The 26,479-nt window shown below is 45.8% G+C and overlaps 2 protein-coding genes across 12 annotated transcripts in view; both read left to right on the top strand.

Annotated features, from left to right (window-relative positions):
* The window catches only part of EXOC6 (exocyst complex component 6), an 80,023-nt gene extending 61,204 nt beyond the window's left edge, over window positions 1-18,819 (top strand). For 8 of the 10 annotated variants that reach the window (XM_015867193.2, XM_015867192.2, XM_015867198.2 and 5 more), the window contains 3 exons: window positions 16,836-16,948; window positions 17,233-17,244; window positions 17,684-18,819. In XM_015867193.2, the coding sequence (XP_015722679.1) occupies window positions 16,836-16,948; window positions 17,233-17,244; window positions 17,684-17,816 (258 nt within the window). In that variant the 3' untranslated portion in view covers window positions 17,817-18,819. The remainder of the gene's footprint in view (window positions 1-16,835; window positions 16,949-17,232; window positions 17,245-17,683) is intronic. The other 2 variants (XM_015867194.2, XM_015867197.2) reach the window with 1 other exon arrangement.
* Window positions 18,820-19,218: 399 nt separating this feature from the next.
* LOC107315949 (cytochrome P450 26C1) lies at window positions 19,219-24,767 on the top strand. Of its 2 annotated transcripts, XM_015866903.2 has the most exons (6): window positions 19,219-19,610; window positions 19,723-19,947; window positions 20,057-20,332; window positions 21,647-21,802; window positions 23,228-23,710; window positions 23,797-24,767. In XM_015866903.2, the coding sequence occupies exons 1-6, from the start codon at window positions 19,419-19,421 to the stop codon at window positions 24,154-24,156; spliced, it is 1,692 nt and encodes a 563-aa protein (XP_015722389.1). In that variant the 5' UTR covers window positions 19,219-19,418; the 3' UTR covers window positions 24,157-24,767. The 2 variants fall into 2 exon arrangements, with proteins under 2 accessions (XP_015722389.1, XP_032301442.1); XM_032445551.1 differs by lacking the exon at window positions 20,057-20,332 and having other exon boundaries at window positions 19,286-19,610.
* Window positions 24,768-26,479: the final 1,712 nt, after the last annotated feature.

Raw genomic sequence — 26,479 nt, 5'->3', positions numbered from 1 at the left:
AAGTGATTTCTTGTGCTTCTCTCCATCACAACCATTACTTCAGTTTCAGACAAGTCCTCCTCTACTGATTCATGTCAGACAAGTACTAGACTAGTTTGATGATTAGAATTTTCTTATTTCAGCAGGGGTGAAGATAACCGTGTATTCTCTTTGCAATTGAGGAGGTTAAATCAGTATCCTCCAGTTGCTCTCAGTGCTGCTTCTGCAACAGGAATAGCAGTCTGAAACAAAGCAGAATCAGCTGTTTTAGGTAACCACCAGGTTAGCAAGTTCCAAGTTAAGGAACCACCACAGGAGTCTCCATGCATGTGGTAACACAGTTTGCAGTCTGTGAGACCAACAGAGTCCCCAGATTCCTCAGAGATGATGAGAGAAGTATTTTTCAGCTGTATATGTTAACATTCTGATAACATTAGACACACATTGGATGTAAAATTGTAACGCAATCAATGCAATTAATATACAGAATAATGTACTGTGGAGCATTAGCAGATACGTTTTTCTCAGACTTCTGTATATGTGTGTAAATAAGCATGTATTTCCATAAGCATGAGTCATTTTTAACACGCAATACATTTTCCTTCTAGAAATGTATATCTAATATTTAACAGCATAGAGCATATTCTTCTGTTTGCAAAGCATAATGGGAATTGGATTAATAGTTTCTCGGGCTACTTGTCCACTTACTCTATAATGCATTTTCTGGTGTACTGTTGGCGAGAAATATTGCTAAACTTCTGAACAGTAGAGCTGTATGCAACACATTTAAGTTTATTTCAAACTGAAAATTCTTATTAGTACACTTCCTTTTCTTCTATTGCCCAAATTTGCTTCTCATTCATCAGTGAGAGCTGTTACTGTCCTGATAAACTCAGCAGTGACTCATTGTAGGTAGAAAATGTGGAACAGATTGCCGGACTTCAATTTTAGCCACTGGATTGTTTGCCCTTCAGTAGATATCAGAGAATAAGTTGCAGGGCATTGCCAAAATGATCTACCATTATTCTTATAGGGCATGAATTCTACAGGCATCCTGTGCCTGCAGTGTGCTTTGGCTTTGAAATGAGTTGGGTACTGCCGCCCCTGGGTCCTACTCCACAATTCATAACCAGAGAAACCATCAGGTTTTTCCAGGAGGGAGAAGTCACTAACTGTATGTTCAGGAATAAGACTTTAAAATCCTCATAGTTTAAAGATAAAAGTAAGCCTCTCTTTCATAAGACAGCAGTTTGAATTTTTAATTATCAGGTAGTATTGAATATTTCATCTTTCCCTTCCTGAGGGAAATTGTTGTTGAGACTTTCATCTTCACAGAGGCTCTTTCACAGTGCTTACTGATCCCTTTCTCCCCCCACCTTCACTCCCCAGCTTCTCTGAACAAGTAGAGGAGCATGTTACATCTGTAACATGAAGCCCAGCCTCAGGGTGCTATGTAATGGGATTTGTGCTTCTCTAGTTTTCAGTGCAATGCTGCTTATTCAGCTAAAGAAAGGAGCTCGAGTTTCAGACAGCAACAAAACAGGAGCTGCACTCTCTGGATTTCAGGTCATAGACCCTCAGTTTGCTGGAGAAGGAAGCAATTCTTCTTGGCCTTCTTCTCCAAAAACTGGATCCATACTAAAGTGAGAAAGAGGACTTTAGTCCACACATTGAACAGAGCAGAGGCACTGCAAGGATCAATTTCTCATCTGTTTGTGTCATACTTGAATAACGTGTATACAGACTTGTATTCCAGATAACAAAGTTATGAGTATGACTATGTGATAAACATGTGCTATCCAGCTTAGGGGGAATACACAATGCATTTTCTGAGTATTTTAGTCTTACAAATAAATTAGAATTCTTCTGACAAACATTAACAATTTGTATGCATTTATATTTCCCAATGGAAATTCCTGCTTTTGACTTTTCCTTTTTGCCTAGGCTCTGTGAAGCCTGTAGGTAATCACAGTAGGGCAAATTGTGTGTGTAGATATCTTTGAGGAAGATCTCTATCAGTGCTCTGTACACAAAAGGCAGATCATTACTGGGATGGGATTTATACTTGCCAGCTGGTAGGAATTAGGAAGCTTTGGAAACAAATGCACAGAAATTAGCAGTGGGGAGGGTCAACACCAAGCACAGCTTTAGATACACTATCTTGATAAGGATTTGGATAATCAAAGCAGGATGGCAAGTCAGTTATTTCCTGGCAGTAGGTATTCCTGCACTATTGCTGCCAGGTGCTAAAGGCACATGTGCCAATTATTAGATCTGTGTTCTTTGGGACATTAAATCATTTATCAAATCCATTGCAAAATGGTCTGTGTCCAGGTCAGCTCCTGAATGCCTCTTTTTCATCAAAGAAGTGCAAATAACTACTAAACAAGGTTTCTGTGCTAGATCCTGGCATACTGGCATGAGTAGCATACCTGAAAAACAGATTTTAAAATCTCAGCATACAAATTCTACTACTTCCCTTCAGGATCCCTATCAATACCTTACATAACTAAAACAATGTACAAGTGGCTTTTTAGCTACAAGATGCACTACTCCATCTCTAGCAAAAATGGATAATTTCTCCAGAGAAAAGTGCAAAACAATGTGCACAAAAGACTACATACAGAAGTCTGCAATGCTTAAAATAAATGGCATCTCCTAAGTAACAGTAAAAATGCTCTAGGTACCTGTGTAAGTTATAAAAAATAAAGAAGATTCCTTGTTATTCCTTTGGGCTAGTTCATTCAAAGGACACAGTTCTCTAAGTTATCCACTTACCAAAGTAGATATACAGATGAGATAGGTGAGCTGCCAAGAAATCATTTAGAAAATGATAGAATTCATGAAGCTTGATGTTGAGACCAGCAGATAATATGTTTGCATAGAAGCACAAGGAGTTGCTGTTGCTAGATGAACTTACAGGTTTTAGAGCTGAGCTTTTGTTGATCTCAACATGTTCAGGTGAAACACTTGGTTTTTCATAAGCAGTGCAGTAAAGTTCCAGCTTGTAAATACCACCAACACATAAATTAATAAAAACTTCACTGGAGAAGTTAATCAAGGCAGATATCAAAAGTTCCTGTCAAGACTCTTTAGATGGATATATCTGAGTCCCTTTCTAAATAGTACCAACTGTCAGAACGAATCATCTTTCAGAATCAACAGTACTTTCACAAGGTTTAGGAGGAGTCAGTTTATTCAAAACCTTCAGAGCTGTTATTACTATGATACTCCATATCTCTGGAAAACTTTTAGTTCAAGAAAGGTCATCCCTTAGCTGCAGATGAATTCTCTGCATAACTGTGATGTAAATGGCACTATAGCTGTATCCTTGGTAGTTGAAGTACGTGTAACAGTTATGCCTTGTCTGTATTGCCAGAACCAAAAGATCTCAATTTTTTCAAATGAAATATTAGATTTCTTCAATAATTTTCATGCTATGTCTCTGGGGAACTACTTATAAGGCAGTCAAGTTTTAATCTGCAACATCTCCAAGGATGTTATGAGAGAAAGCAATAAAACAAGCCTTATACAGAAAAGGTTTTCCATTGGAAAAAAGGTAGAAAAATGTTTCCATTGGAAGTCTTTTCCATTATTTTGTGGAAGTACCTATTAGTAGAAAGTTGCCACTGGGCTCACTTTCAGATAATTTCTCAATCTTTTCTTGAAATATAAAAAATGATCCATTTGTCTATTAAATTTGCTAGCTCCTGCTTACTCTTTATTTGAGTCACTGATGTAGATGCCGTGCAGTGGAAACTATTAAGTGAAGTGAAGCATTTCTCTGATGTTTTTTCCTGGCAGCTTTGCTCACCAGCTGATGCTTGCCTTTATCTTTGTCCCACTAGAAATGCCATAAATGCAAACTGAAGGCTTTACTTGTAGCAAGATTTGAATGCCTGACTTTCCTAGAGTTTGGGAATACATTATATCAAGCTGTTGTCTTTCTGCTGACAGCCAGTTGCTGCGGGATCTCTGCCATTGTGTCTGGGCCCTTCTGTGGCTCTGAGCTGATGGATGGAGTTCAGTGTGGGAGTCCCCAGCTCCACAGGACTTCCTCTGAATCCTGTGGGTGGTATGTGGTTCCTATGACTAATGAATGAGCATTGTTAAATGAACAACACAAGAGAAGATAATTGTTGCTTTCCTTCAGGTTACTTGTTATTTGTGTTCCTAGCATCTGTGAGTCCTAGTCACCCATCAAGTAGCTATGGGGCTGCTTGCTGCTTCAATGTAGTCAGTATTTTCTGCCTTTTGCTTACGTGCTCCAGCCTTAGCTATACAGGTAATATCCCTGATTATATGTAGTATATACTGGGCTACACTAATAACCACTTAACCCTATGGATTTATCCTCAGTATTTTTCAGTTGCTTCAATCAACACATTTGGATTCCAGCCTTTCTGTAAATTCCCTGTAAGGCACAGACAGCAGACGCCCCCACCCCACCCCTGTTTTTGTTTTTTGTTTTGTTTCTTAGGCTCTTCCATAACATGAGAAAGATAATCCATCTTTCAATTAGGGACAATTGACAATTCTGTAAAATCAAGAATTTATACAACAAGGAATCCAGGAAGCCAAGGAATTCTCTGCTTCAGAAAAATGGCAATGAATTAAAGGAAGCAGGGAGGTTTTGTTTTTTTTTCTGTTTGTTTGTTTTATAGCATAAAATGCCTTCACAATTCAAAGCTTATAAACCTTTGTATAGATGAGAGTATTCATTTGGAATGTACTATTCATTTGGACTATAGTGCCTTAGAACAAATAACTGTATCTTCTTCTCAAGTGCTTGTACAATATAATATACCATGTGACATAATACACCATGCAATATAACATAAATTTCACCTCAATAATAAATATAAAAACTCTTGGAGAGGTTTTTCCTCCATGTATTATTGGTGAAAGAGCAGCACAACTTAGTGAACTCCGCAGTAATGGAGTGAAGGTAGGAGGAAAAAAAAAAAAAAAAAAGGAATAAGAACAGAAATTCAAAGAAATGGGAAAAAGAAAAGAATTAATATTGGAAGGTGAGGAGATGAAAAAAATGAATATATGGTATGAAGAACATAAAAAAGAGAGAGGGAAAAAGTGTAGTGCCTCTATAAAGGCACTTTATTGTTTTTAACTTTTTTCTTTCAGTTTTTATCATTTTCTGTGGTTTATGCTGAGACCAATTAAGAACAGAGATTTTTTTAAACAGCAGAAGTTTGAAGAGGTGTTTTTACTCAAAGGAAAGGAAGGACTTTCAGTGCACAGTTAATGATGTATGGAGTCCATGTAGCCATCAGGTTGTCTTATTACCCAGAGAATGCAAGCTTTCCTTGTTTCAATGGTGTGCCTCCAGGAATTGTCCCAGGAGGACACACAATTAGCCCACACTCCTCCAGAGGGCATAGTGTAACATGATGCAGTTAAACCAGAAGACAGTTTTCATCTTTTGACCTTGTGTCAAACACGTCAGTTGAGCAGCTTACCTGAGCTCTGTAAGAGTACATAGGCTACCAGATACTTTCCCATAGAGAGGAGCACACAGTAGACCAATAAATATATAAATAAATAAATGCTGGTTTAAAAACTGACTTATTTCTAAGCAACAGGAAAAGTGTCAAACCCTTGCTAATAACTCAGTGCATTCAGATTCTTCTTTCTTTTTGCCAGCCTAAATTTTAAATAAAAAAGCTTTGCTCTTGTTCAGTGTCTCTGAAAATGGTAAAAGCTGCTCATTCATTTTAAGCACTGACAGGATATTGAGTGCTGTGGAAGTATGGATTTCGTGCTCAGTTTGATAATGTCACTGAAATACATGTATAAATGGTAGTTTTAGAGAATGGTCATATGTTCAGTGTAGTGCCTAAGACTTGCATCTGTTGACATAGAGTATGGCTTAAGAAGTGAATTGTGAAAAGAGGAACCTTGGCTAGTTCCTAGATGGAAATACATAGGTAGTTGGAGAAGGCAGCCTATCTGATAGATAGAAAAGACACAGATTGAAACCTCAAATGACAATGTAAAACAGTGTCTGTAGCTTAATTAAATAAAACCAATACTGTGATTTAAACTTCTCTAGGTTAAAATTACTTTAATAAGGGTGTTAATTACTAGAGGATTAACACTGCTTACATGTGATAATAGATGTGGTCAGTCAATAAGGGGTGAGAAAAATGTTCATTTAAGAAGGAAAAGAATCTAGCACAGGATTACTCACCAGAAAGGGATAACATTTCAAAGTGGCAAGTAAAATCAGGGGAAGAGTTTTTTGAATTGCAGGAGGCATTTGAGGCCGAATCATTCCATTCCTACCTAGCAAGGTGCTGTGTATATTGAGATCTATTGGAGCTAAGGTATGAAGAGTAATTGCTAAGTATTACATATTACATAGCTTGGATATTTTATTTTATTTTATTTTATTTTATTTTATTTTATTTTATTTTATTTTATTTTATTTTATTTTTTCTCTGCTTTCCAGTAGTACTAGAATATTGACATTGAGCAGGAAGGATTTTTCCTAAAACATTTGTAAACATAGCATCCGGAAAAGCAAGATCTTTCACAAATAGCCTACAAAAACAAAGTCTGGGTTATCTGGGTTTCTTGTTACTGCAGCTTACTAGGCTTAGAGACCTTTACTAAACCAAATTATCTAGGCAAGAAAAACAAAACAATACAAATAAGAAACCCAACAAATACTGCAATTTTATATGGACTGGAGTGTTTGCTAAAAGACTTTTAGAGCCATTTGACAGTTATATATGTGGAGGTAAACTTGTAGTAGCTGAAGAAGAAAGTGAATGTTGTCCATGAAAGAAGAGGAAACTTCAGTAATTTGGGCTTTGCTATTAAGTTGTCTATATTTACATTCCTGAGCTTCTGATTGTGGAATTCCTTGTCCAGTAGTTCCCAGGTCTAGTATAGCTTTCCCTCAGGGATGTAACTTCATCTGCTATGAAGGGTGGGCATGCAGGCGTACCCTGAATGCACTGCTTTGGAAGAAATAATTATCTGTTTACGGTGAACTCATGATGAGCACATCTATAAGTGTCTGTGCCTTACAGATTGAATTGGGTTTTTTGATGTTGTTCTTTTTGATGCAAACAAATAATAATAATTAAAAAGTTGCTGATTCCTGGCCTCTGTTGTCTTGGATTTCAGTTGAGGTTAAAACTTCTACTTGTGCTGGGACATGTTTTCACTCTTACAGCTACCATTGGTGTGCTATAGATGTTCTTTAATATTGAGACATTCAGTCCTACCATTAAATAGCTAGCTCTCAGGAGCTAGATTGGCTGCTTCCTGGGTCTGTTTTGTGAACTGCAGTTTCATACAAAGAGCTGAAGTTGCTCATCTTTACAGGTCTGATGCCATGGAGCTGTGCCACACTTACTTGTCTTCCTGTAGAAATCCGTTTGCATTCACAGGCTGAGGTTGTAGAAACTCCTTCCTTCAAACCTAAATGTAATCAGACTGACATTTAAACTTGGAGCTCCAATTATACTTGAACAGACTGCTGCAGATGTTTAGTCCCAGAGTACAGCAGCTTGATGGTATAGATTAGATGTGCATGTATAGAAGGACAGTTTAGAATAGTTCTAAACAGCATTTGTCAAGTAATGACTTTTCATAGCATAGTATATGTACTGAGCTTTGGCAAAGGGTCACTCATGTGGATACTGCTGCATTGTAAATATGGCAGGTGGGACAAGAGTGTTCACTTCCAGCACACACCATGGAAGGTGTTCTGTATTTAAGTTTTATTGCAGTAACATGAAGTTATGTGATTCTAGACAAGCACACAGTTGAAAACAGGACTGTTATAAGTGTCATGCTATTGAAAAAAAGCTGCTTATAAAGGATTTATGTTTTTTTAAACTGTGCTGTAAAAGTCACCTCAAGTTAATTGTGTTCCTGGTAAGTTTCAATGATTAAGTGTTACTTACACGCTGGTGTTTAAAAAAGGGAAGAAAGAGAAGTAAATTGAAATGAAAATGATGGGTGTAAGAGTAACTGTGATGTATTAAAGACTTCTTGATTCTTACAACTAAAATGATATTTTCAATTCCTCTTCAGATCAGAGGCAGGAGCTCTGTTCTGGGGGCTGCACTTGTGACTCCCTGCATACTGTTTGACAGAGTGTGCCTCTGTGTCAGGAGCTCAAAAATAAAAAACTGGTGACCAACCCAAACATTGCATAATACACGGGGTTTAATCCATGCAAAATCTACCACTGACACAGTTCTGCGCTTTGTCTGAAGGGACTGCGTGTACAGGCTGATGGGATGGACAGGAGCAATTTGGCCAGAGCTGTGCCCTCTGGAGCCTGACTGCCTGCCAGGCTTCTGCTTTTCAAACTCTGGCCTGTTTTGCTCATTTGCTACTGGCCAACTTACTCATTAATGATGAGGAGGAACATGCTTCATAATAAACATTTGCACTGCAATCAAGCGAATGTTCTTCGAGGATCCATTACCTGTTGCAATATTGTATGTTACGTGGGGCTTAGCTATTTGCCTCAATGACTACTTCAGTGACTTTCTTTGGAAGTTACAGCTTTGGATCCTTGATGTCGCAATGGGATTTGTTAAAGCTATATGACAGGACTGTTTTTTGTTTTTTGTTTTTGTTTTTGTTTTGTTTTGTTTTGTTATAACAGCAATTAACTTGTTTATGTGGCTTCAGCAGTATACGCAGGCAGGCCTACATTCATTTCAGAGCCAAAAAATCAAAAATGCATTTGGCTTACATACATGACAAGACCAGGCATCTCTCAAAGTGTGCCTGAAGGTCCACCTTTTAGGGAAGCATTCTGCCCTTGGGGAGAATTGAGGCTATAAAGGATATATTCAAAAACAGGAAACTTCTCTTTTTTCTTAGCATAACAACAATTCCCAGAGGTCCGGCTGTCACAGCCTCGGCCGTTCACTTGTTACACACTTACAAATGTGTCAAAGATTGTACCCCAACAGATACAATTTTCACTTCTAAATTTGAAACAGATGTAAGTGTTTAGATATAAAACGGTTTCATTCTTGCGAATGTTTAAGTGTACCCAGTTTAGGCACAATTTCCGAGTGCTTAGTGCTTAGGAAAAGGACGAAAGAAAGAAAGAAAGCACGTTTAAACGCGGTGGGCTTAAAAACTGAAAGACACCGCCTTTCTAACACAAACTATCCTTCCTTTGAAAATCCAGGGCTCAGTTTTCAAAGCATCGCGTAGGAATTTAGCCTGCGACCCCCATTGACACTAATGGGAATTGCATAGTTAAGTCCCCATACCATCGCTTTGAAAATGCATTTGTTCTACCAATCCAGAAAAAGGGCAGCATGAACTATAGGGAGACATTCGCAGATCAAGAGATCAATTTACACTTTGAAATACAAGACCCGAGTGTGTTATTCCAGTTATGTGATCGGTAGGGGGGAATTTAAAATTCACCACGTTCACAAAATAAGTCACCAGGAGTAAATAAAACCAAATATTTTGGCAAGTGGCAGGCAGACTTGCTAACCAGGCTAACAAGGTATTTGTCAGCAGTGAGGAGCACCGACTGATGGAGTGCTAATTGCGTTCGGTTGGTGCTCTGTGAGCTCGCAGTTCGCAGGCGCTGCCTTTTCTCCTTGATAGCCAGACTTAGATACCTGTATCTCACATACTTCCGTTGTTCCTTTGCAAACGGGAAATGCTGAGCACGAACAACACTTGTCTTTGTAACGTTCTGAATTTGGTCCTTTGCGTTTTAGTTCCAATATATTAAGTGTTTTCAGGAAGAACATCCCTTTCCTAAACAGAGATGGCATGTTGTGAGCTAGTGGGCATGTCATCTTACTGGTCCAGAAGGGGTTTTGTTAATTCGTTGAAACTAAGTGTATAGCTTAGAATGTATGTTCATATGTGCTTGTCTTTCTAAAAAGAAAGCAACTTTGTTTCATAGTGGTGCTATTGCAGCAAGCTCCAGCCATAGCCCATTGCCCCTTTATGCTGGGCAGAGTATAAATAAGGGTTTAAACAAAAGGAAGACAGTGTTGCCTCAGAGTTCACGAGCTGATGAGATTATAGCTCCACTGAGAGGTTAGCATTATGTCAGAAATTATGAAACAAGGGCTCTGATTGACATGATTTCTCTTTGGTCAGCAAACTCATTTGCTCTTCTGAATAGAAGGTGTCTGTAAGTACATTGTGTGCTCCTTGGGAGGGATTTTGAGGGGTGGGATGATTGTAAATGGCTTCTGCAAGTTTACTGTCTTTAAAATGAAAAAGTCCCCTTTATCTCCCAACTCCAGCACTACTAACAGTATTATTAACATAGTCACTATTATTTTATCTCGATTACTTACGTAGCCAGCGGTCACAAGGCTTTTTTTCTAGGTCAAAAGCTGTGCATCTTCAAGGAAAAAGGTGTGATGTTATTTCAGTATTCTCTCTTAAAAAGGTTTGGCATAGCCTGCAGCTGTGTATGCTTGGCACCACCCTACTTTCCCAGCAGAACTCACCAGTGTTTGAGCCTTTGGGATTTTTTTAATTAAAGAGGTCAAAATCCATTATATCTAAATTTCAAAGAATTTACCAATTAGTTGTAGTCTGCAGTGCCCAGCAGGTGGCTTTTATACTATTAAAGGGAGATTGTTTCCATCTCTGATCAAAGTGAAAACAAAACAAAGGAAAATATAGAATATTTTGCTGTACACAGTGCAAACCACACGTGGTGTAAATTATAGGTGAAAACCGTTTGTAGGGGACTGCTCAGTCGTATTGCTTCAGCAAAAACTCTGTATTTTCACGCTGATCCCTATGTGGATTTTAACGGCCCTGACTAAATCTGTTCAGATCACCGATTAGCTGAGAAGATTAGACAGCTTGCTATTTCCTAAAGTTAAGATTTTATCATTTGCTTATTTAAAAGTAAAAGTAGAAATGCGCAATGAAGAAGATTACCGAATTTGATAGAAGTAACATCAGAAAAAGCTGACGGTGCTGGAATGCCGCAGGATGCAGAAAAGTTCTAATTTGCACTTTTCAACGAATCCAAACTTCCCAGATTTTTACCTACTTAAAAGAATGTTTGTGACCTTTTGACCCTTTTGTTATCCCTTACTCAGAAAGGCCTTTATTCTGTAAGGCTTAGGTATAAAAAAATAAAAAGAGCGTTAATGGCATAACAGTCCTTTCTGATCACCCTGTGTAAGATGTTTATGCAAAGTGTCAATAGAAGCAATTGGCCTAACAGTGTGACAACCTGCTTTGCTTGGAAATGGGCTAATCTCCTGTTTGGGTTATCCAGAGGTCAGGTAAGGATTTCTTTTTTTGCACTCCCCATAGTGTGCGGGTGCATAACCTGAAAACACCATAGGGCAGAAACCGGGAGCAACTGAGCCCACGGATGCCGCAAAGCTGTTAAAAAAAACAATCCTGCCCTTTTTGCTTTTCCTGAATTTTGTCTGGATCTGCTTTTGATTTTTCCCCCCTTTCCCGTAGAGTCTCAGTAGTATTGCTTCTACTTGAGCATGTGTGATGGCCTTTGACAGTATCAGCCTCCACTGCGTTGCTTCACTCGTGCTTTTTTCATTTGTTAGTCATTTTGGGGGGGTGCTTTTTTCCCACATGGATCTAATCCTACTCTTAGTTTGAAATTCATGTGCAATCTTGCTGTGGGTGGCTGCCCCATCCCGAGTGCACACTCTCACACAGTGGGCCGCTATGTGGCCCAGGCCAGGAGCTCCGCTGGCATGAATCCACTTCTGTGTGTTTCCATAACTGCCTTTTTTCCCTGTTAATTATGCCCTTGGGCTGTGGAAAGACAGCATTTATCAGTTTCAACAGACTAAGCTGCAAGTGTTCTGACATGTTTGTCAGGCAAATTGTACCTGAGAAAAGGTAATTACACATGCAGTGGAGTCTAGAAGTTACTGGGTGATTAGGGGTTAATAAACTGCTCAACATGCAAAATATTCAGCTTGTGAATATGGAGAGGAGGCCTGAAGGACATAACCAACACTGATGTGTTTCAAGAATTACTTCTTTTGGTGGAATATTAGGATTTACAGGGAGTGCTGGATGTTATATACTAAACTTCTCGTTTTTATCTCCACCTCTTGATCCATGGGCTTTGCTGCCCAGCCAGAGCTGTGTGCTGACACTCGTGATACTTCAGAAGAGATAATGGCACCACTCCATCTCATACTGAGCTATCTTGGGAATTTTAAATTAGACAACACCAAAAATGTTGTCTAGAAAAATTCAAATGGGTGCTGACCTCATTTCCTCCTGCAAAGTTCTCATCGTCATCTCCCATCTCCGCCGCAGTGTTGGTTCTGTGGACAGCTGGCTCCCAAAGTCGCATTATCTCCCAAGATTATTCCTGACAGTTGCCCCAAAGTAAAAAGGAAAGGGCATCTGTATGATATCTGAGGATGTGACAGAGGCTCAAACAGCACTGAAAGGGCCGGATGGGTGTGTCTGGCCATTACCAAGTGCCTAAAATTCTCATGTAATTACAAGATGGCCTAAATAAAAGAATAAGGGTGAGCTACTGAGGGCTTTGGGTATGGGTAATACAGAACAAAACTTTACTGAGTATTGATTAATTTCTACCTAAACATGGCCATATGAACTTGGGGAAAACTTGGGGAAAGAAGAGTTCTGAACTTGAATTATAGATGCAACCCATTTGAAACCTGAATTCTCACCCTTAAATCTTTAGACATTTTTTTCCGCATGGCATTCACATTGTATTGAGTTGTATTAACCAAAGCCAGTAGCTATCAAGGTCTTTGAATTAAGACCTCTTTTGACTGAGAAGCAGTCTAGGGTCCTTTACAACAATATCATTGTTTTTAAAACAGAATTTGTATAAAAAAAAGCAATGTTGTCTGTTATAAAACAAACTATGTAATTATATAGAATTATAAGAAATTATGTAGTATTACTTACATTTATGAACAAGCACCTTGTTGGGTTTTTTGTTTGTTTTTTGGGGTTTTTTTTTGTTTTGTTTTGTTTTGTTTTTTGAGGTGATGTTTCTTTCCAACAGAAAAAGCTTATTTGAGACTTGTAAAAAGGTATTTAGAAAGTACTAGAAAGTATTGGGGGTTGGAACTATATGATCCTTGAGGTCCCTTCCAACCCGGGTAATTCTGTGATTCTGTGATTCTGTGATACTTAGTAAGTTAGTACAGTAAGTTAGAAAATCCAAGACTTGTAGGGCATCACTCAAGTGTAGCATGGCAACCAGTGGCCTCAAGTTATCTATCGAGCTGCATATCCATGACTAACAATGTGGTGGAGAGGGCAGCTCTTTAACATGCCGTGAAAATAACATGTTTTCCTTGGGATCATCAGCTCTGATGTTCCCAAGATGCTGGGTGAAGGTTCCCCTTCTGTTTTGCTTTTAGAATAGGTGTACAGCCTGTCTACTTGTAAATGTTAGTCAGTGGACAGTCTATTGACACTGCATATGAGTGTGGGTAGAGCTTTTCCTCTGTTTCTTTCTTGGTAATGATTCATAAGTGCACACAGTTGTCTGCAAATTCTAGTTAGTTGCTCACAATCAGAAAGGCTTTAAGAACATTCCCATGCTCCTAGAGAAGCATACTCTGCTTCATTATAAAATTCTCAGGTATAGCATTTTCTGTCTTAATTTATTATTTTCCATGGTTGTTATGGGATAAAGAGAATACAAGAGCACCATTGTTCTTGTGGAGCAGAGCACCTATCTCTGCCTTAATAGGTGCTTCACTGTGTGTTAGCCGTGTGAGTTGGTTCTGACATGGGTGGTTCCTTGGATGTGAGCAGGTGGTTGGCTAACAGCCCATGGTCTGCCCTGCCTCTGCAAGCAGGAGGAAAGGTTTGGTTATGTCCCATTTGAAGGATTTCCTGTACATATTAAGTGTGATGAAATGTATGTACAAAACAAAATGGTTTTCTTACTGTAATTTAAATGCAAACTGTGCACATTCCAACCTCAAGGAAGTAGCAGTGAGCAGTGCAAGTGTGTTGTGCTACAAGCATGGATTTTGATTTACTTGTAAGGCAGAAATATGTTTATTGCTGATACTACAGTGCATGTCATTATGGGGTACTGCTTGCTGGACAGCACATCCTGTTTTCAGTTATTGTCACAGTAATAGCAGCTTTAGTGGATAAAATAGCAATAGGGAATTATTACTTTGATTTGGCCTCTAACAGGTTGATTTTGGTTGCTGCAACTAGAACTATCGCAAGACCAATGGAGAGGTCTTGTGAAAAGCTCACCTTTTTTCCCCAAAATGTTCTGTTTTATTATAGCTGATACTTGTTAGCAAAATTAATACCTTTGCAGTTAGACTTGCCCTCAATAAATTTTTTTTCACATTAGTAATAACCACAGTTTTTAAAACCTCGTAGATTTACAGCCTTGTTTTACTTCAATGGAATTTAATGTATGCCCTATATTACATTTCTGCAATAAGAGTATGTCAGTATATTGAGCCAAATCCACAAAATCTTTCCATTATATCTTCACCTTGAACACTGTAATACCACCAAAGGCTGTTCCTTCTCCCTGTGGTTTTGCCCACACCCAGTCCTTGTCACATCGTAAGACCATTTCATTGTAAGTCTATCATAAATGAAATTACAGCATAAATACAGGGAAGAACTTGGTGTTTTTTTCCTCCTGTTGAGGAAGATGGCCGGGTGTTAATTTTCATTATAAATTCCATGTAGCTTTCAGTTTAAAAAAAATGTATTTTTTGCATCTTCATGCTCTTGTTATCTTTCAAGAGTCCTGTACGTAAAGATTGAGGTACCTTTATCCTCTACTAACATCGTATTCATCTACAACAGGATTATAGGCCAGTTGGAATTACATGAAGTAGTCCAGACATTTGTCTGCATCTTTGGATGGATGTGCTGTCTTCCAGCTCATGTGTGTGTGCTCAGAACAGTCTCACCTTAAGAAAGGCCTTCCTACACACATGGGCTGTATGCTGCCGAGCATCACATCAGATGCAGGGGAACACAGATCCAAGAGAACCAATCAGTTCCTGCCCACCTGCAGTATGGTACCTGCTGTCAGGGCCTGTTAGTGCAGCAGTGTGCCACTGTACGGCACTGCAGCTGTGAGGGGGACCGAACCATCAGGCATAACTGCACAGCAGCAGTCTGCAACCTTCTGCAGTGACTGCAGCCTGTTTGGAGCCCTACTTGCCACTGTGTTTGGTCAGTAGGTCTGACCTTCCACCCTTCTGTCACTGAGTGACTCAAACACTGGTGGTACAAAGATCACTGGTGATGTTGGCCAAAAGGATTCTTAGAACTTTTCAGCACTGTAGTTGTATCGGTGGTCAGTGGCTTTTGGGCTGCATGACATTGAAGGGCTGCAGAAAGGGTTATATGGGATTAACACAAAGTCTGCAGTGTCAGTGCTACAGTGGGGATATTTCCTACCCCTACAAATTTAGTTTGCTGAACACAGCTGCTGCAAGAACATTGGTGTGGTTCTTTCCTAAGGACCTTCTCCAAGTGGATCCCATGACAAGTGGCACTGTAGGTGGTGGTAATTGAGTCGTACGTTCTGTTTGCTTCTTTGTGAGAAAGAGGAAACATGAAGTCTCCAGTTCATGTAGCCCTTGTGCCTATGGCTCTTGGCTTTATCTTCCCCTCATGCTGTCTGTCCATCTGTCCCACTTTCTGCTCTTTGGTCATGGTTTGGAGTTTACTGCACAGCCTCTGTGAGGACTGGGCACTACTGACTGTCTCAGCACAGGTAGTAAGGATGAGTAATGTGCAGCGGTGAGGGCAGGGGCTTCATGAATACCAGTAATTCTTGGGTTAGGAATCAGAGCCTGATAGCTCAGACCAGCTCTGCTTAGTGACTGACAGCGTATTCTCCACAGATCAATAGGAAAATTGATGGTGACCATACCAAGAAGGCATGTTATGAGAAAGAGCTGCTTGTATTCAACCTTGACAGCAGAGAATGGAACAGTCTCCTTGCTTTTCATATGCCTTTCACCCAAGCTAGGTGTTAAAACATAAAATCTGAATATAGCTGAGGTCTGTAGTGTCTTTGGAGGACTTTGAAAGGACTTAGCAGTACCTGTGCCACAGGAACTGTTACTCAGTGTTCAGAAAACATTTTATTACATATATCAATTAGAAAATAATTAAATTAGACTCTTTATTTGAAAATAATTTAAAGGTTCAAAAAGGAGAGGATAACAGAAGCATGTGAGTTTGAAGGTGCAGCGGTTGGTGCTGTTGGGTCCTTCCTGCAGCAGCCCTGGTCTGGCTTACAGACAGCAGAAGCAAATGCTGAAAGGGAGAGGGATTCTTTCCAACAGCAAAACGGTGTGGCTGCGGCGCAGGGCCGCCCTGAGCAGCCTCCAGCCGCAGGACGAGGCCGGGCGCCGGCTGCGGGGAACGCGGCGTTGCCCCGTTGGCATCGGCGGCTGCTGCGGGCCGGCATCGGGCGGCGGTGCCGAGCGACGGTCCCGGGGCTGCGAGCGAAAGGCCCGACCTGTCTGCGTATCTCCGGTTGGGGGGGTTTTCTTCTTTCATTGTTGAAGCAGTTGAGAGTTTTTCGATGCGAAAGTGCGCTCGGAGCAGAGACGTAGGGATCTTTCACCGTAGATAGTCCTGCAGGGCTTCTTTAATTCACTTAATTGAGATACCTGAGCTTCTCCTTTAGTTGGCCGGGAGCAGCACCGGGCGCCCCAATTCCCTTCTCCCTCCCCGCCGTGAAACACCCTGGCGGGGGCCGTCGGCATCTCCCACTGGGCCCGGCCCCGAGCCGCCGCCTTCCGCCGTGCGGAGGGCGAGGAAGGGGCCCCGGGGAGAGAGCGGCCGGCGGCTGCCGCCTCTCACCACCTCTTCTCCCGCAGCTCCTGGACCTCTTCATGGTATGGGACTGGTCCACCTACCTGGCCGACTACGGGCAGGCCACCTCCAAGTACCTGCGGGTCAACCCCAGCACGGCCCTCACGCTCCTGGAGAAGTAAGTGCGGGCGCTGCGCCGGCAGCGGGTTGAGCCCGGCTCCGACGGGGCGGTTGCGGGACCGGGACCGGGGCCTCCCTCCCGGCTGCTGCGGCGCTGCCCGGGGCCGGGAGCCGCGGAGCCGCTGCGGAGCAGGAGCTGCCGCCGCGCCGGGAAACACGCGAGGATGCTGCGGTGGGACGGGCGCGAGGCCGTGCCGCTGTAGCGGGGCGTGCGCGGGCTTGACGGGCTTTTCTAACGGTGTTTTCTTTCCTTTCCTCCCTGCGACGATCCGCGCTTTGCAGAGTGCACAGAGGGTACGTACCGCTTATCTCTTACCCAATATTTTCCCATCAATTTATTACGTTTTCCGAATTTCGTTTTAAAACCCTTCAGTAGCAAAACTCAGCAGTAGAGCCCTGGGGCGGTTCATGCAGCCTGAGCTCGGCCCAGAGCCGCCTTTCCACTCGGATCTTTGTTTTCCTCCCTCCTTACGCAGCTGTAGGGACAGCACCCGCTGAAGTGGGATTTGCACAATGTGATTTGGGAAGCAATATTTGTTACTGAGAGTTCCGAGTGCTGGAGGTTTAATTTAAGGACATACAGATGATGGGTTTGTAGCCTTTCAGTTCATTATAGCAGAGATCAGAAGAGGAACGGAAGGAAACCTATCCAAGTAGTCAGGTTTACCCTTTTCAAATGGTGTTTCTAACACGTCAGTATCGTTTCCTGTTTTTTCTTTTGTTTTTCCTCCAGAATGAGAGACACCAGCAAAAAGAACAACATTTTTGCTCAGTTCAGGAAGAACGATCGCGACAAGCAGAAGCTGATCGAGACTGTGGTGAAGCAGCTCAGGAGCCTGGTGAATGGCATGTCCCAGCACACATAGGCCTGCTGCTACAGAACTGGTCCTAACCACACCAAGAGGTATTTCACAGCCACTCGTTCTGCCCAGCAGTGCTCTCAGTCGGGACGTTCGTTTGACCGGGTAAAGGAAAAGCGCAGCCGATGGCAGAGACGTGGGGCCCTCAGCAAACGCTCTTTGTACGAATTTTTAACGGATCAAAAACTATTTTGTGTATTGAACAAATGGTGAAAAATGAGACTGTACAATAAAACCAGCTCTGTCACATTGTACGGGGGGCAGCTGAACTGTAAATACATTATTTAAATGTCTGCAGACAAGATGTTTGCAGTGTTGCTCCGGGCAGGAATTATCTGAGAAATGATCCCTTTATTGCCGGTTTCAGGATGAATCCTAATTTAATGTGTTAGGGGTTTTTTTTGTTTTGTTTTGCTTTCTTTTCTTTCTTCTTTTTTTTTAAGTGCTGAGATCCTCGCATTCGGATACTGCCTGTCATTTTCCTGCATTAAATGTATAGTAGCCTAAAGGTGATTGGACATCATTTTGTATATTGAATTTTGTAGTCCGGAGGTATGTGAAAATCTTCTGATTTTTGGTACCTTTGAAAACTCCCCAAGCACTAGGCTTGGTATTTATTCAGCGTTAGAGCTTCTAGGCTTTGTTCTCTGAAAGAGTTTAATCTTGAGCTTCTGATTGTAAATAACCATTCAAGTTCTTTATAATGTGACTTTCTGGGTTCTGTTCCTCAGGGTGACCATTTCTAACCGTACTTTTTAAGACCCTGGGCTCTCCCCAGGGCGCGGTAAGGAATAGATTTGCCGCTGTTGGTTCTGTGATGCATTGGTCTGAATGCCCCTTCCCAGCAAGGAGTGCCCCAGGCTGGGCACTGTGCACTGTCACCTCCTGGCAATTTTAGACACGAAGAGAATGTCTAACAGATACAAACCAAATGGAACGTGTAAAAATAATGTACATTTCGCTGTATTTTTAAGTTATTGACCGTCTAAATACAGTAATATAAACCTTACCCGTGTTCTCCTTTGATTTCATGTACTAACACGCACCTCAGCCCCGAGTTTTGGTGGGAGCCGCGCGGCTCCCGGTGATTTTACCTCGGGGCGCGACGGCGGGGCCGCGCCTGCAGAGCGGGACCGGGGCGTTATGGGGTCGGGGCGCGATGCCGTGCGGCAGCGGAGCGCAGCGGGGAACCGTCCCGGTTCTGGTTGGGACGGGAAAGCTGGGCCGGGCCGGGCCGTGGGGGGAGAGCTCCGAGGGGCCAGCACGCAGGGAGCAGTCGCTGCCGCCCCCGATCGCCTCGCGCCCCTTCCATCAATCCCGGCTCTCCGGCTCCAATCATCGCACTTAGCCGCGCTGCTTAAATATGCAGGGGAGACGTCATCTGCGAAGGTGGATCGGGCGTCAAGTGGCCAATATCTATATAAATGTGGCCGAGGAGAGAAGCGGGATCAGGAGGCGAGCGGGGCCGGGCGGGCCGCAGCCGGGAGGTCCCTTCCGCTCTCAGTCTCCTTCCCGGCCCCGCGCGTGGCAGCCGCCGGGGCGGGCACCGCCGCCGCTCCCCGCCCTCCCGGCGCGGGGCAGGGAGCGGGACGCGCCGCAGGAGGGAGGATGCCTGCCGGGCTCTGCTGGCCCGCGGCGGCCGCCCTGGCGCTGCTGTTTGTGGCGCTGCTGCTCGTCCTGTGCCGGATCCTCTGGGCGCTGCGCTGGAGCCTCAGCCGAGACCGCACCAGCGCCCTGCCGCTGCCCAAGGGCTCTATGGGCTGGCCCTTCTTCGGGGAGACCCTGCACTGGCTGCTGCAGGTGAGGCGCGGGGTGACGAGGACGGGACGGGACGGGACGGGACGGGACGGGACGGGACGGGACGGGACGGGGGCTGGCGGGAGCCCCGAGCTGAACCGTGGCTTGTCCCCAGGGATCCCGCTTCCACAGCTCCCGGCGGGAGCGCTACGGCAACGTGTTCAAGACCCACCTGCTGGGCCGCCCGGTGGTGCGGGTAACGGGCGCTGAGAATGTCCGCAAGATCCTGCTGGGCGAGCACACACTGGTCAGCGCACAGTGGCCCCAGAGCACCCAGATCCTCCTTGGCTCCCACACGCTGCTTGGCTCCACAGGTGACCTGCACCGCCAGCGCCGCAAGGTGAGACCCATGGGTGTGTGGCCGGGCATCTCCTGCCCAGCTCTCAGCTCTCAGCACCACGTGGACCCGTGCTTTAACCTCCTGCCTGTTTCCCCCTTTCTGCTTCTAGATCCTGGCCAGAGTGTTCTGCCGTGCTGCCCTGGAAAGCTACCTGCCGCGGATCCAGAAGGTTGTGAGCTGGGAGCTGCGGGGCTGGTGCATGCAGCCGGGCTCCATCGCCGTTTATTCCTCTGCTAAAACCTTAACTTTCCGCATTGCAGCTCGGATTCTGTTGGGACTCCGTCTGGAGGAAAAGCAGTTCAAGGACCTGGCCAAAACCTTTGAACAGCTGGTGGAGAACCTCTTTTCCCTGCCCCTCAATGTGCCCTTCAGTGGGCTGCGCAAGGTACTGCCGCCTGCCCTGTGTTCCTGCCCGGGGCCGGGCCAGGCTGTGGCTGCACAGATCCCATCCTCAGGCCCGACAAGAGGCAATTCAATGAGCCCAGGGCACTGCTCAACCCTCTGCTGGGCACCTACAGCACCTGCCTGCATAGACCCTGGAACAGTGTGGAGCTGCCACATGTGTTGCTGGACCCTTTTCCTCAGCTTTGTTTACCCAGTGCCTGCTGCTGTACTACTGCATTCCCCCTGGGTTCAAGCCCACCTGTGGCAGAGATCTGTGCATGGGCAGAGGGCAATGGTCACAGAGGGACCTCCTTTTGCACCTTGGGCAGGCTGAGAGCTGGAGACTTCTTTCTGGTGCCTGGTGCAGTGCTGAAAGGGAACATGGCAGTGGGACAGCAAGCTCTGCCTCTCACGGCCCCATTCATTCTCTGCTGACCTGCCCCTTCTTGCCACCTGTCCCATTTCAATTCTGCTCTTCCTCCTCTGGGTTTGGGTTCTCTTCCCTTTTGGTCCCACAGCCCAAATTGCTGTCTTTTCAATCAAGGCCTTGCCCAACCTCGTTTCCACTGAACTCTGCTCACCATTACCTTCCCCATCACTCTGAGCTGTCACCAGCATGAGCTTCTACCACTCACCTGTCCCTCCCTGCCTCCTCATCTCAGCTATGGTCCATCTGGCCCCAGACCAAACTCTTCATCTCCTGCTCACTGCCCCTTTTCCTTTACTCAAGCCCTTTGTAACTACTTCCCAGCTGCTGGCTGTGGCTATTTCTACCCCTAACCACCCAGTCCTTCTGGCCTTGCTGCCTCCATCCAACCCTGCTCTGCAAGGACATTGCTCCTCACTTGGTTGACTGAGGTCTTCTCAAATGTTTTGCTGCACTGCTAGAGATTAGCCAGGTGTGGTTAACATGTTCCCATTCTGGAAAAGCCCCTGATTTGTCACTGTCAGTGCCTTGCTTCCAGGGCTCGTTAAGTGACCTCACACTCTCCCTGGGACAGGCTCCTATTGGACCTGGACAGGCCCAGAGGTCTGCTGCAGACCTCTCTGGATTCAATCCCATGAGTTTGCTGCTGTCATCTCCTCCCAAAGCCTTTCCTAGGGCTTGTACTGGCTCACAGTAGAAAGCTAATGAACCCTCAGCAGTTCTTACCACTTGCTGCCTACTGCGAGGCCCTGGGGCTGGGCAGCAAGCTAACTCCTCTTTGCTGTTGCAGATCCTGGAATTAAAGATGATCGTATTGGGAGTCCCCCAGCCTCTCCAGACAGGGGGATGGTGCCCAAGGCTCCCCTGACCTGTGTCTGTCTCCCACAGGGCATCAAAGCACGGGACATGCTGCATGAGTTCATGGAGAGGGCCATACAGGAGAAACTGCAGCGAGCCATGTCAGAAGAACACAGCGATGCTCTGGATTTCATAATAAACAGTGCCAAGGAGCACGGCAGAGAGTTCACCATGCAGGAGCTGAAGGTAACTGCAGCCCCACACAGTTCCCTTCTGAGCTGGTGGCTGTGAGCATGGGGCACAGGGATGGCAGGAGGGAGCTGTGTGGGACTGCTGGTCGGGCTCTGCCTTACAACAGAGCTGGAACCTAAAATGTAATCAAGTGCCTTTCCACCAGTCCTCTTCACAGGCATCTGGCCTCAACCTGGATTAGCATGCATTTAGAGTTATGCAGCTGTTCCCAGTCTCTGTACATCAGTGTGCACTTGATAACCTCCAGGATGTTGTTCTGGAAATACATAGAGCTGTACCCAGGGCAGTGTGTGTGTAGATCACGTCACCCCATTCCTCAGGGCTGTGAGCCCAGAGAACTCATTAAAACGGGCCCTAGGCTGCAATGATGGGTTCTGGGACATTCCCTATCACCTCCTTATTAATTACACTGGGGAGCTTGAGGACTGTGTGATGCAATATGATGCATCGCTGTGACTTAGGGATGAACCCAGAAGTCCTCACTGGGACAAAACCCAGTGAAGAGCACTTTGCCAAAGGTCTTGGGAAAAAAAACTGTCATTAGTGCTGCATCATTTGTACCTCCATGTCATTCCAGGTCAGGCAGGGACATGACACGGCATCTATGTGGCAAGTTTTGAAGCAGTTTTGCGTGGGTACAGTTTAAACACATAGGACACATGGCTTTACTGTTTATTTAGATATTTAAGGATAGTGATCCAATGCTAAATATTTCATACGTACTTTGTAGAAGTGTAATCTCTAAATTCTGAAGTGTTTGGAAGACATTACAGATGTTCTTAGATGTAATTAGAACTGGTATATTTCAAGATAACTAAAACTTATTCCCAGACTAAAAATGTGACCTAGCTCCAGTAACCCTTAACTTTCTGCTTCTGAGCACTGGTCTGAGTCCCCTTCCACACAAGCAAATGGTCAATTACAACAAGGTATATTGAATTGAGCCCATTTTAGCTGCCAGTGCATCTGTGATCCATACATAAACATGCAATCTCATCGCTCCTGGCTGGCCAGAGAGGCAGAAGCTGCAGGGGAGGTAGGGGAAAGTGCTGTTGAAGGTAAAAAAACAATGCTTAAATTGAACATCACTCTTTATGATAGAATGCATGCTGAAATTCTTGTTAAGGTTTGTAAATTTGGGACAGAAAGCTGAGAAGAGACAGAATGGAAGAGAAATGTGCTTAGCTGTTTGTCATCAGTTCCTAGGCAGGTGGATGTCTGCTTTGTATAGAGGTGGATGAGCATGAATACGTCACGTGCAGATCCCTGCCAGCCCTGGGGGGTGTAGGTTGTAGAGTGGAGGCAGAGGTAGGGCCCTCTGCACAGGGACAAAACCTATGAAAGCTGAGAACAATCTGAAAATCCTATCACTACCAGCTCAAAGAGGCATTCAAACCTGTCACCTTCCTTCCCTGCCAGGAATCAGCCATCGAACTCATATTTGCTGCATTTTTCACCACGGCCAGCGCCAGCACCTCCCTCATCCTCCTGCTGCTAAAGCATCCCACAGCAATTGAAAAAATCCGTCAGGAGCTGGCATCCCATGAGCTGTACCCACAGCACCAGAACTGCCCCATGGCACCCTGCCCTGGGGAAGGCAGGGGCAGCAAGCAGCAACTCCTCACCACAGCCAGCAATGCTCATGAAGACCAGAATCAGCCCCCTGACTCCATAGAGGAGATAGAACTGGGGGGTGGCTGCTCCCCCCAGCCCCCATCCCCGCTGGACCCCACGCACCCCCCTAGCAGCCCCCAGTCCCGGGGCTGCAGCTGCCCCCCAGACATCAGCCTGGAGCAGCTGAGCCGACTGCGCTACCTGGACTGCGTGGTCAAGGAGGTGCTGCGGGTGCTGCCGCCCGTCTCTGGGGGATACAGGACTGCACTGCAGACCTTTGAGCTGGATGTAAGTGCCTGCTGAAAAGGGAGAAGGTGGGCTGCCCCCAGAGACCTTCTGCTGGGCCCTAACTCTACCCTCTATTCCCCTCACAGGGTTACCAGATCCCCAAGGGCTGGAGCGTGATGTACAGCATCCGTGACACACATGAGACAGCTGCTATCTACCACAGCCCCCCAGGTGGCTTTGATCCTGACCGCTTCAGTGTCACTCAGTCGGAGGCTGCTGGCCGCTTCCACTACATCCCCTTTGGCGGCGGGGCACGGAGCTGCATTGGAAAGGAGCTGGCACAAGCCATCCTAAAGCTGTTGGCCATCGAGCTGGTCACCACAGCCCGCTGGGAGCTGGCCACCCCCACCTTCCCCGCCATGCAGACAGTGCCCATTGTGCACCCTGTTGATGGGCTGCAGCTCTACTTCCACCCCCTGCAGCCCAGACATGGTGGTGGGACCTGAGCCAGGATGCTGAGCTCAGCCCAGTGCCAGTGCTCATGGCTGGGCCACTACAGAGCAAAGCCCAAAGGCCTTGTTATTTTACCCCTTCCTGGCGCTCAGTGCATTAGGAATGGTCCCACAGAGCCCTGAGAACCAAGGGAAGCCTCATCCCCCTGGGGGTGCCCACCAGCCCAGCCCCAATCACATCCCCAGGAGCAAAGCCCCATTCCTGCTCCAGGGCTTTCTCCTGTGGGGAAAGGCAGGAGTGTCCTGCACACCCCGTCCTCCACACCCTGTCCTGTACACCACAGCTTTCTAGAGGTGGAAAAGAGGGAAGATGAGGGCTCTGCAGGGAAACACCCACTAGGTCTGCCCAATTCACGGTATCAGCTGTAGGTAGGATAATTATGTCAAGAGTTTTTTATTGTAAATATTTCATCTCTTTCCTGCACTTCCTATTAGAGCCAGCGCAAATAAGATGTTTGTTGACGCAGTGGTTGTGCATGTAGTGTCTGAGTGCCGTACTGCTGCTCAGGGCCTGACATGCAGCCCCATCCTGAGTCCCTGCAGAATGCAGAGAGCAGCCTGAGATGGGGCACAGACCTGTGGCAAATAAATGTTTGGAAAATGTTCGTTTCTGAACCAGCCTGCTTCATGAGGGTGCATCCTGTGCTCCTGCTGCTGCTGGCACATGATGGAGGGACATCTGCATGGAGCCGTGGTAGCTGTCACAGGGCAGCAGTGACCCTGCCCCAGCCCAGCCCTGTGTGTAAGCACCAACCAGAAGCTCTGGGGCACTATAATGGTGCCTGGGGCCGAGGGCACATTTTCTGGTGGCTTTTGAGTGTCTAACTGGGGTACAAGTCTCCTGCATACAACAATGTGAGTCCTGCTGCTTGTGCCCCAAATGTCCAGGGTCAGTGCCAGGCTGAAAGCCACCCTGCCCGGACCGGTCCCTGACACATCTATGCTGGGGCACACAGTGGGGCACAGCACAGCCTGGGGCAGAAATGTATCTCCCAAATGTGTCGGGTCAGATCTGGAAGAGGTTGAACCGCAGGGCTGAGTTAAATGCTATTGGCAGCTCGACCCCGTTGTGAACCAGAGCCTCTGCCCCTCCTGACCTTGTCCTGAGGAGTGCATCTCCCCTGCTATCAGAGGGAAAGCAGTGGCTGCAGGTGGCACTGAATGACCGCTGCAGGGCCACCGGTGTGGCAGTGACCTGGGGGACATGAGGGACGTGTGGGCTCCGGCCACGGGAGCACCGGGGCTCCTTCATCAGTGCACTTAAAAATTACCTCGAGTGCTAAACGAGCCCTGCAGCCACACACTGAAATGCGTAACGTAAATCTAGTTAAAAAAAAAGTCTCGAAACTGATTTTGTTTTGAGATAAACACGAGCATTTACAAATGAAGTGTAATAATTGTTACTTGTAATCAAAGTTTGTTCATATTAGGCTGTTAATTTCTTGACCTCCTTCCAAGATGTTTTTAATTATCCCTTTCACTCTTTACCATTTGATTCTTTTCGAGCCGATGGCTGCAGAATACACAGCTGGGGAGATAATAAAGCCTTCCTGCGGCAATTATCGGTGCTCAGGCCACCGTATCTCGTTATTTTGACAGACAGTGAACTTGGCGCGGTTGCCGGCCGGGTTCACGCAGATGTCACGGTCCGTGTTGTAGGTCACGAGCGGGTCAGCGCCCGGCGAGGGGAGAGCGCCGGGTCAGGGCGCGGCCGCCGCTCCGGGCCGAGCGCCGCGGGGCTGCCCCGAGGGTCCGCCCGGGCAGGGGCTGCGGGGGAAGGGCGGCCGCGTAGGGAGGGAGGGAAGGTCCCGTCCGGTGCGCTGAGCGTCAGGAAAGTACTAATTTAAAACGACACCCGCCAGCGCCACCACCCCCGTAGACACAAACACGCACACGCGCAACTTTTTGGTTTTTTTATTGAGGTTTTCGTAGGAGTGAGAAAGCAAAAGTATAAAGGACGGGAAAATGGGGAGATAAAAGGGAGGGATAGCCATCACGATAGTTTGCTGGTAGCGGAGAAGTCCGCGGCCCCATCCTTCCCTCCGCATCCCCGCAGTGCCCGGCGGCCGCGTCCTTCGGAGTTAATTCCGCTCGGGCCCCAGAGGAGTCCATTGGGCGCTCCTCCCGCAAGTCGAACCCCGGAGCTGCCCCGGAGGGGAGCTCAGCCCGCCCGGCAGGTACGGCCTCGCGGAGCCTCTTCCCGGCCGCGGCAGCCCCGGCGAGCCCGGGTGAAGGCGGGCAGCGGAGATCAGAGCCGAGCGCAGCGGGCAGGGTGTTCTCTTTCCGCGCTCACCTCCCTTTCCGTCGATGACCCGCG

This window comes from Coturnix japonica, chromosome 6 (assembly GCF_001577835.2).
Source record: "Coturnix japonica isolate 7356 chromosome 6, Coturnix japonica 2.1, whole genome shotgun sequence".
Taxonomy (NCBI): domain Eukaryota; kingdom Metazoa; phylum Chordata; class Aves; order Galliformes; family Phasianidae; genus Coturnix; species Coturnix japonica.
Note: the sequence above shows the minus strand (reverse complement) of the source record. Positions and strands in the feature narration are given on the sequence as shown.

Coding starts and splice junctions, on each gene's coding strand:
- LOC107315949 (XM_015866903.2), top strand. CDS start 19,419: ATGCCTGCCGGGCTCTGCTGGCCCGCGGCGGCCGCCCTGGCGCTGCTG. Junction 19,611..19,722: donor CCCTGCACTGGCTGCTGCAG/GTGAGGCGCGGG, acceptor GCTTGTCCCCAG/GGATCCCGCTTCCACAGCTC. Junction 20,333..21,646: donor CCTTCAGTGGGCTGCGCAAG/GTACTGCCGCCT, acceptor TGTCTCCCACAG/GGCATCAAAGCACGGGACAT.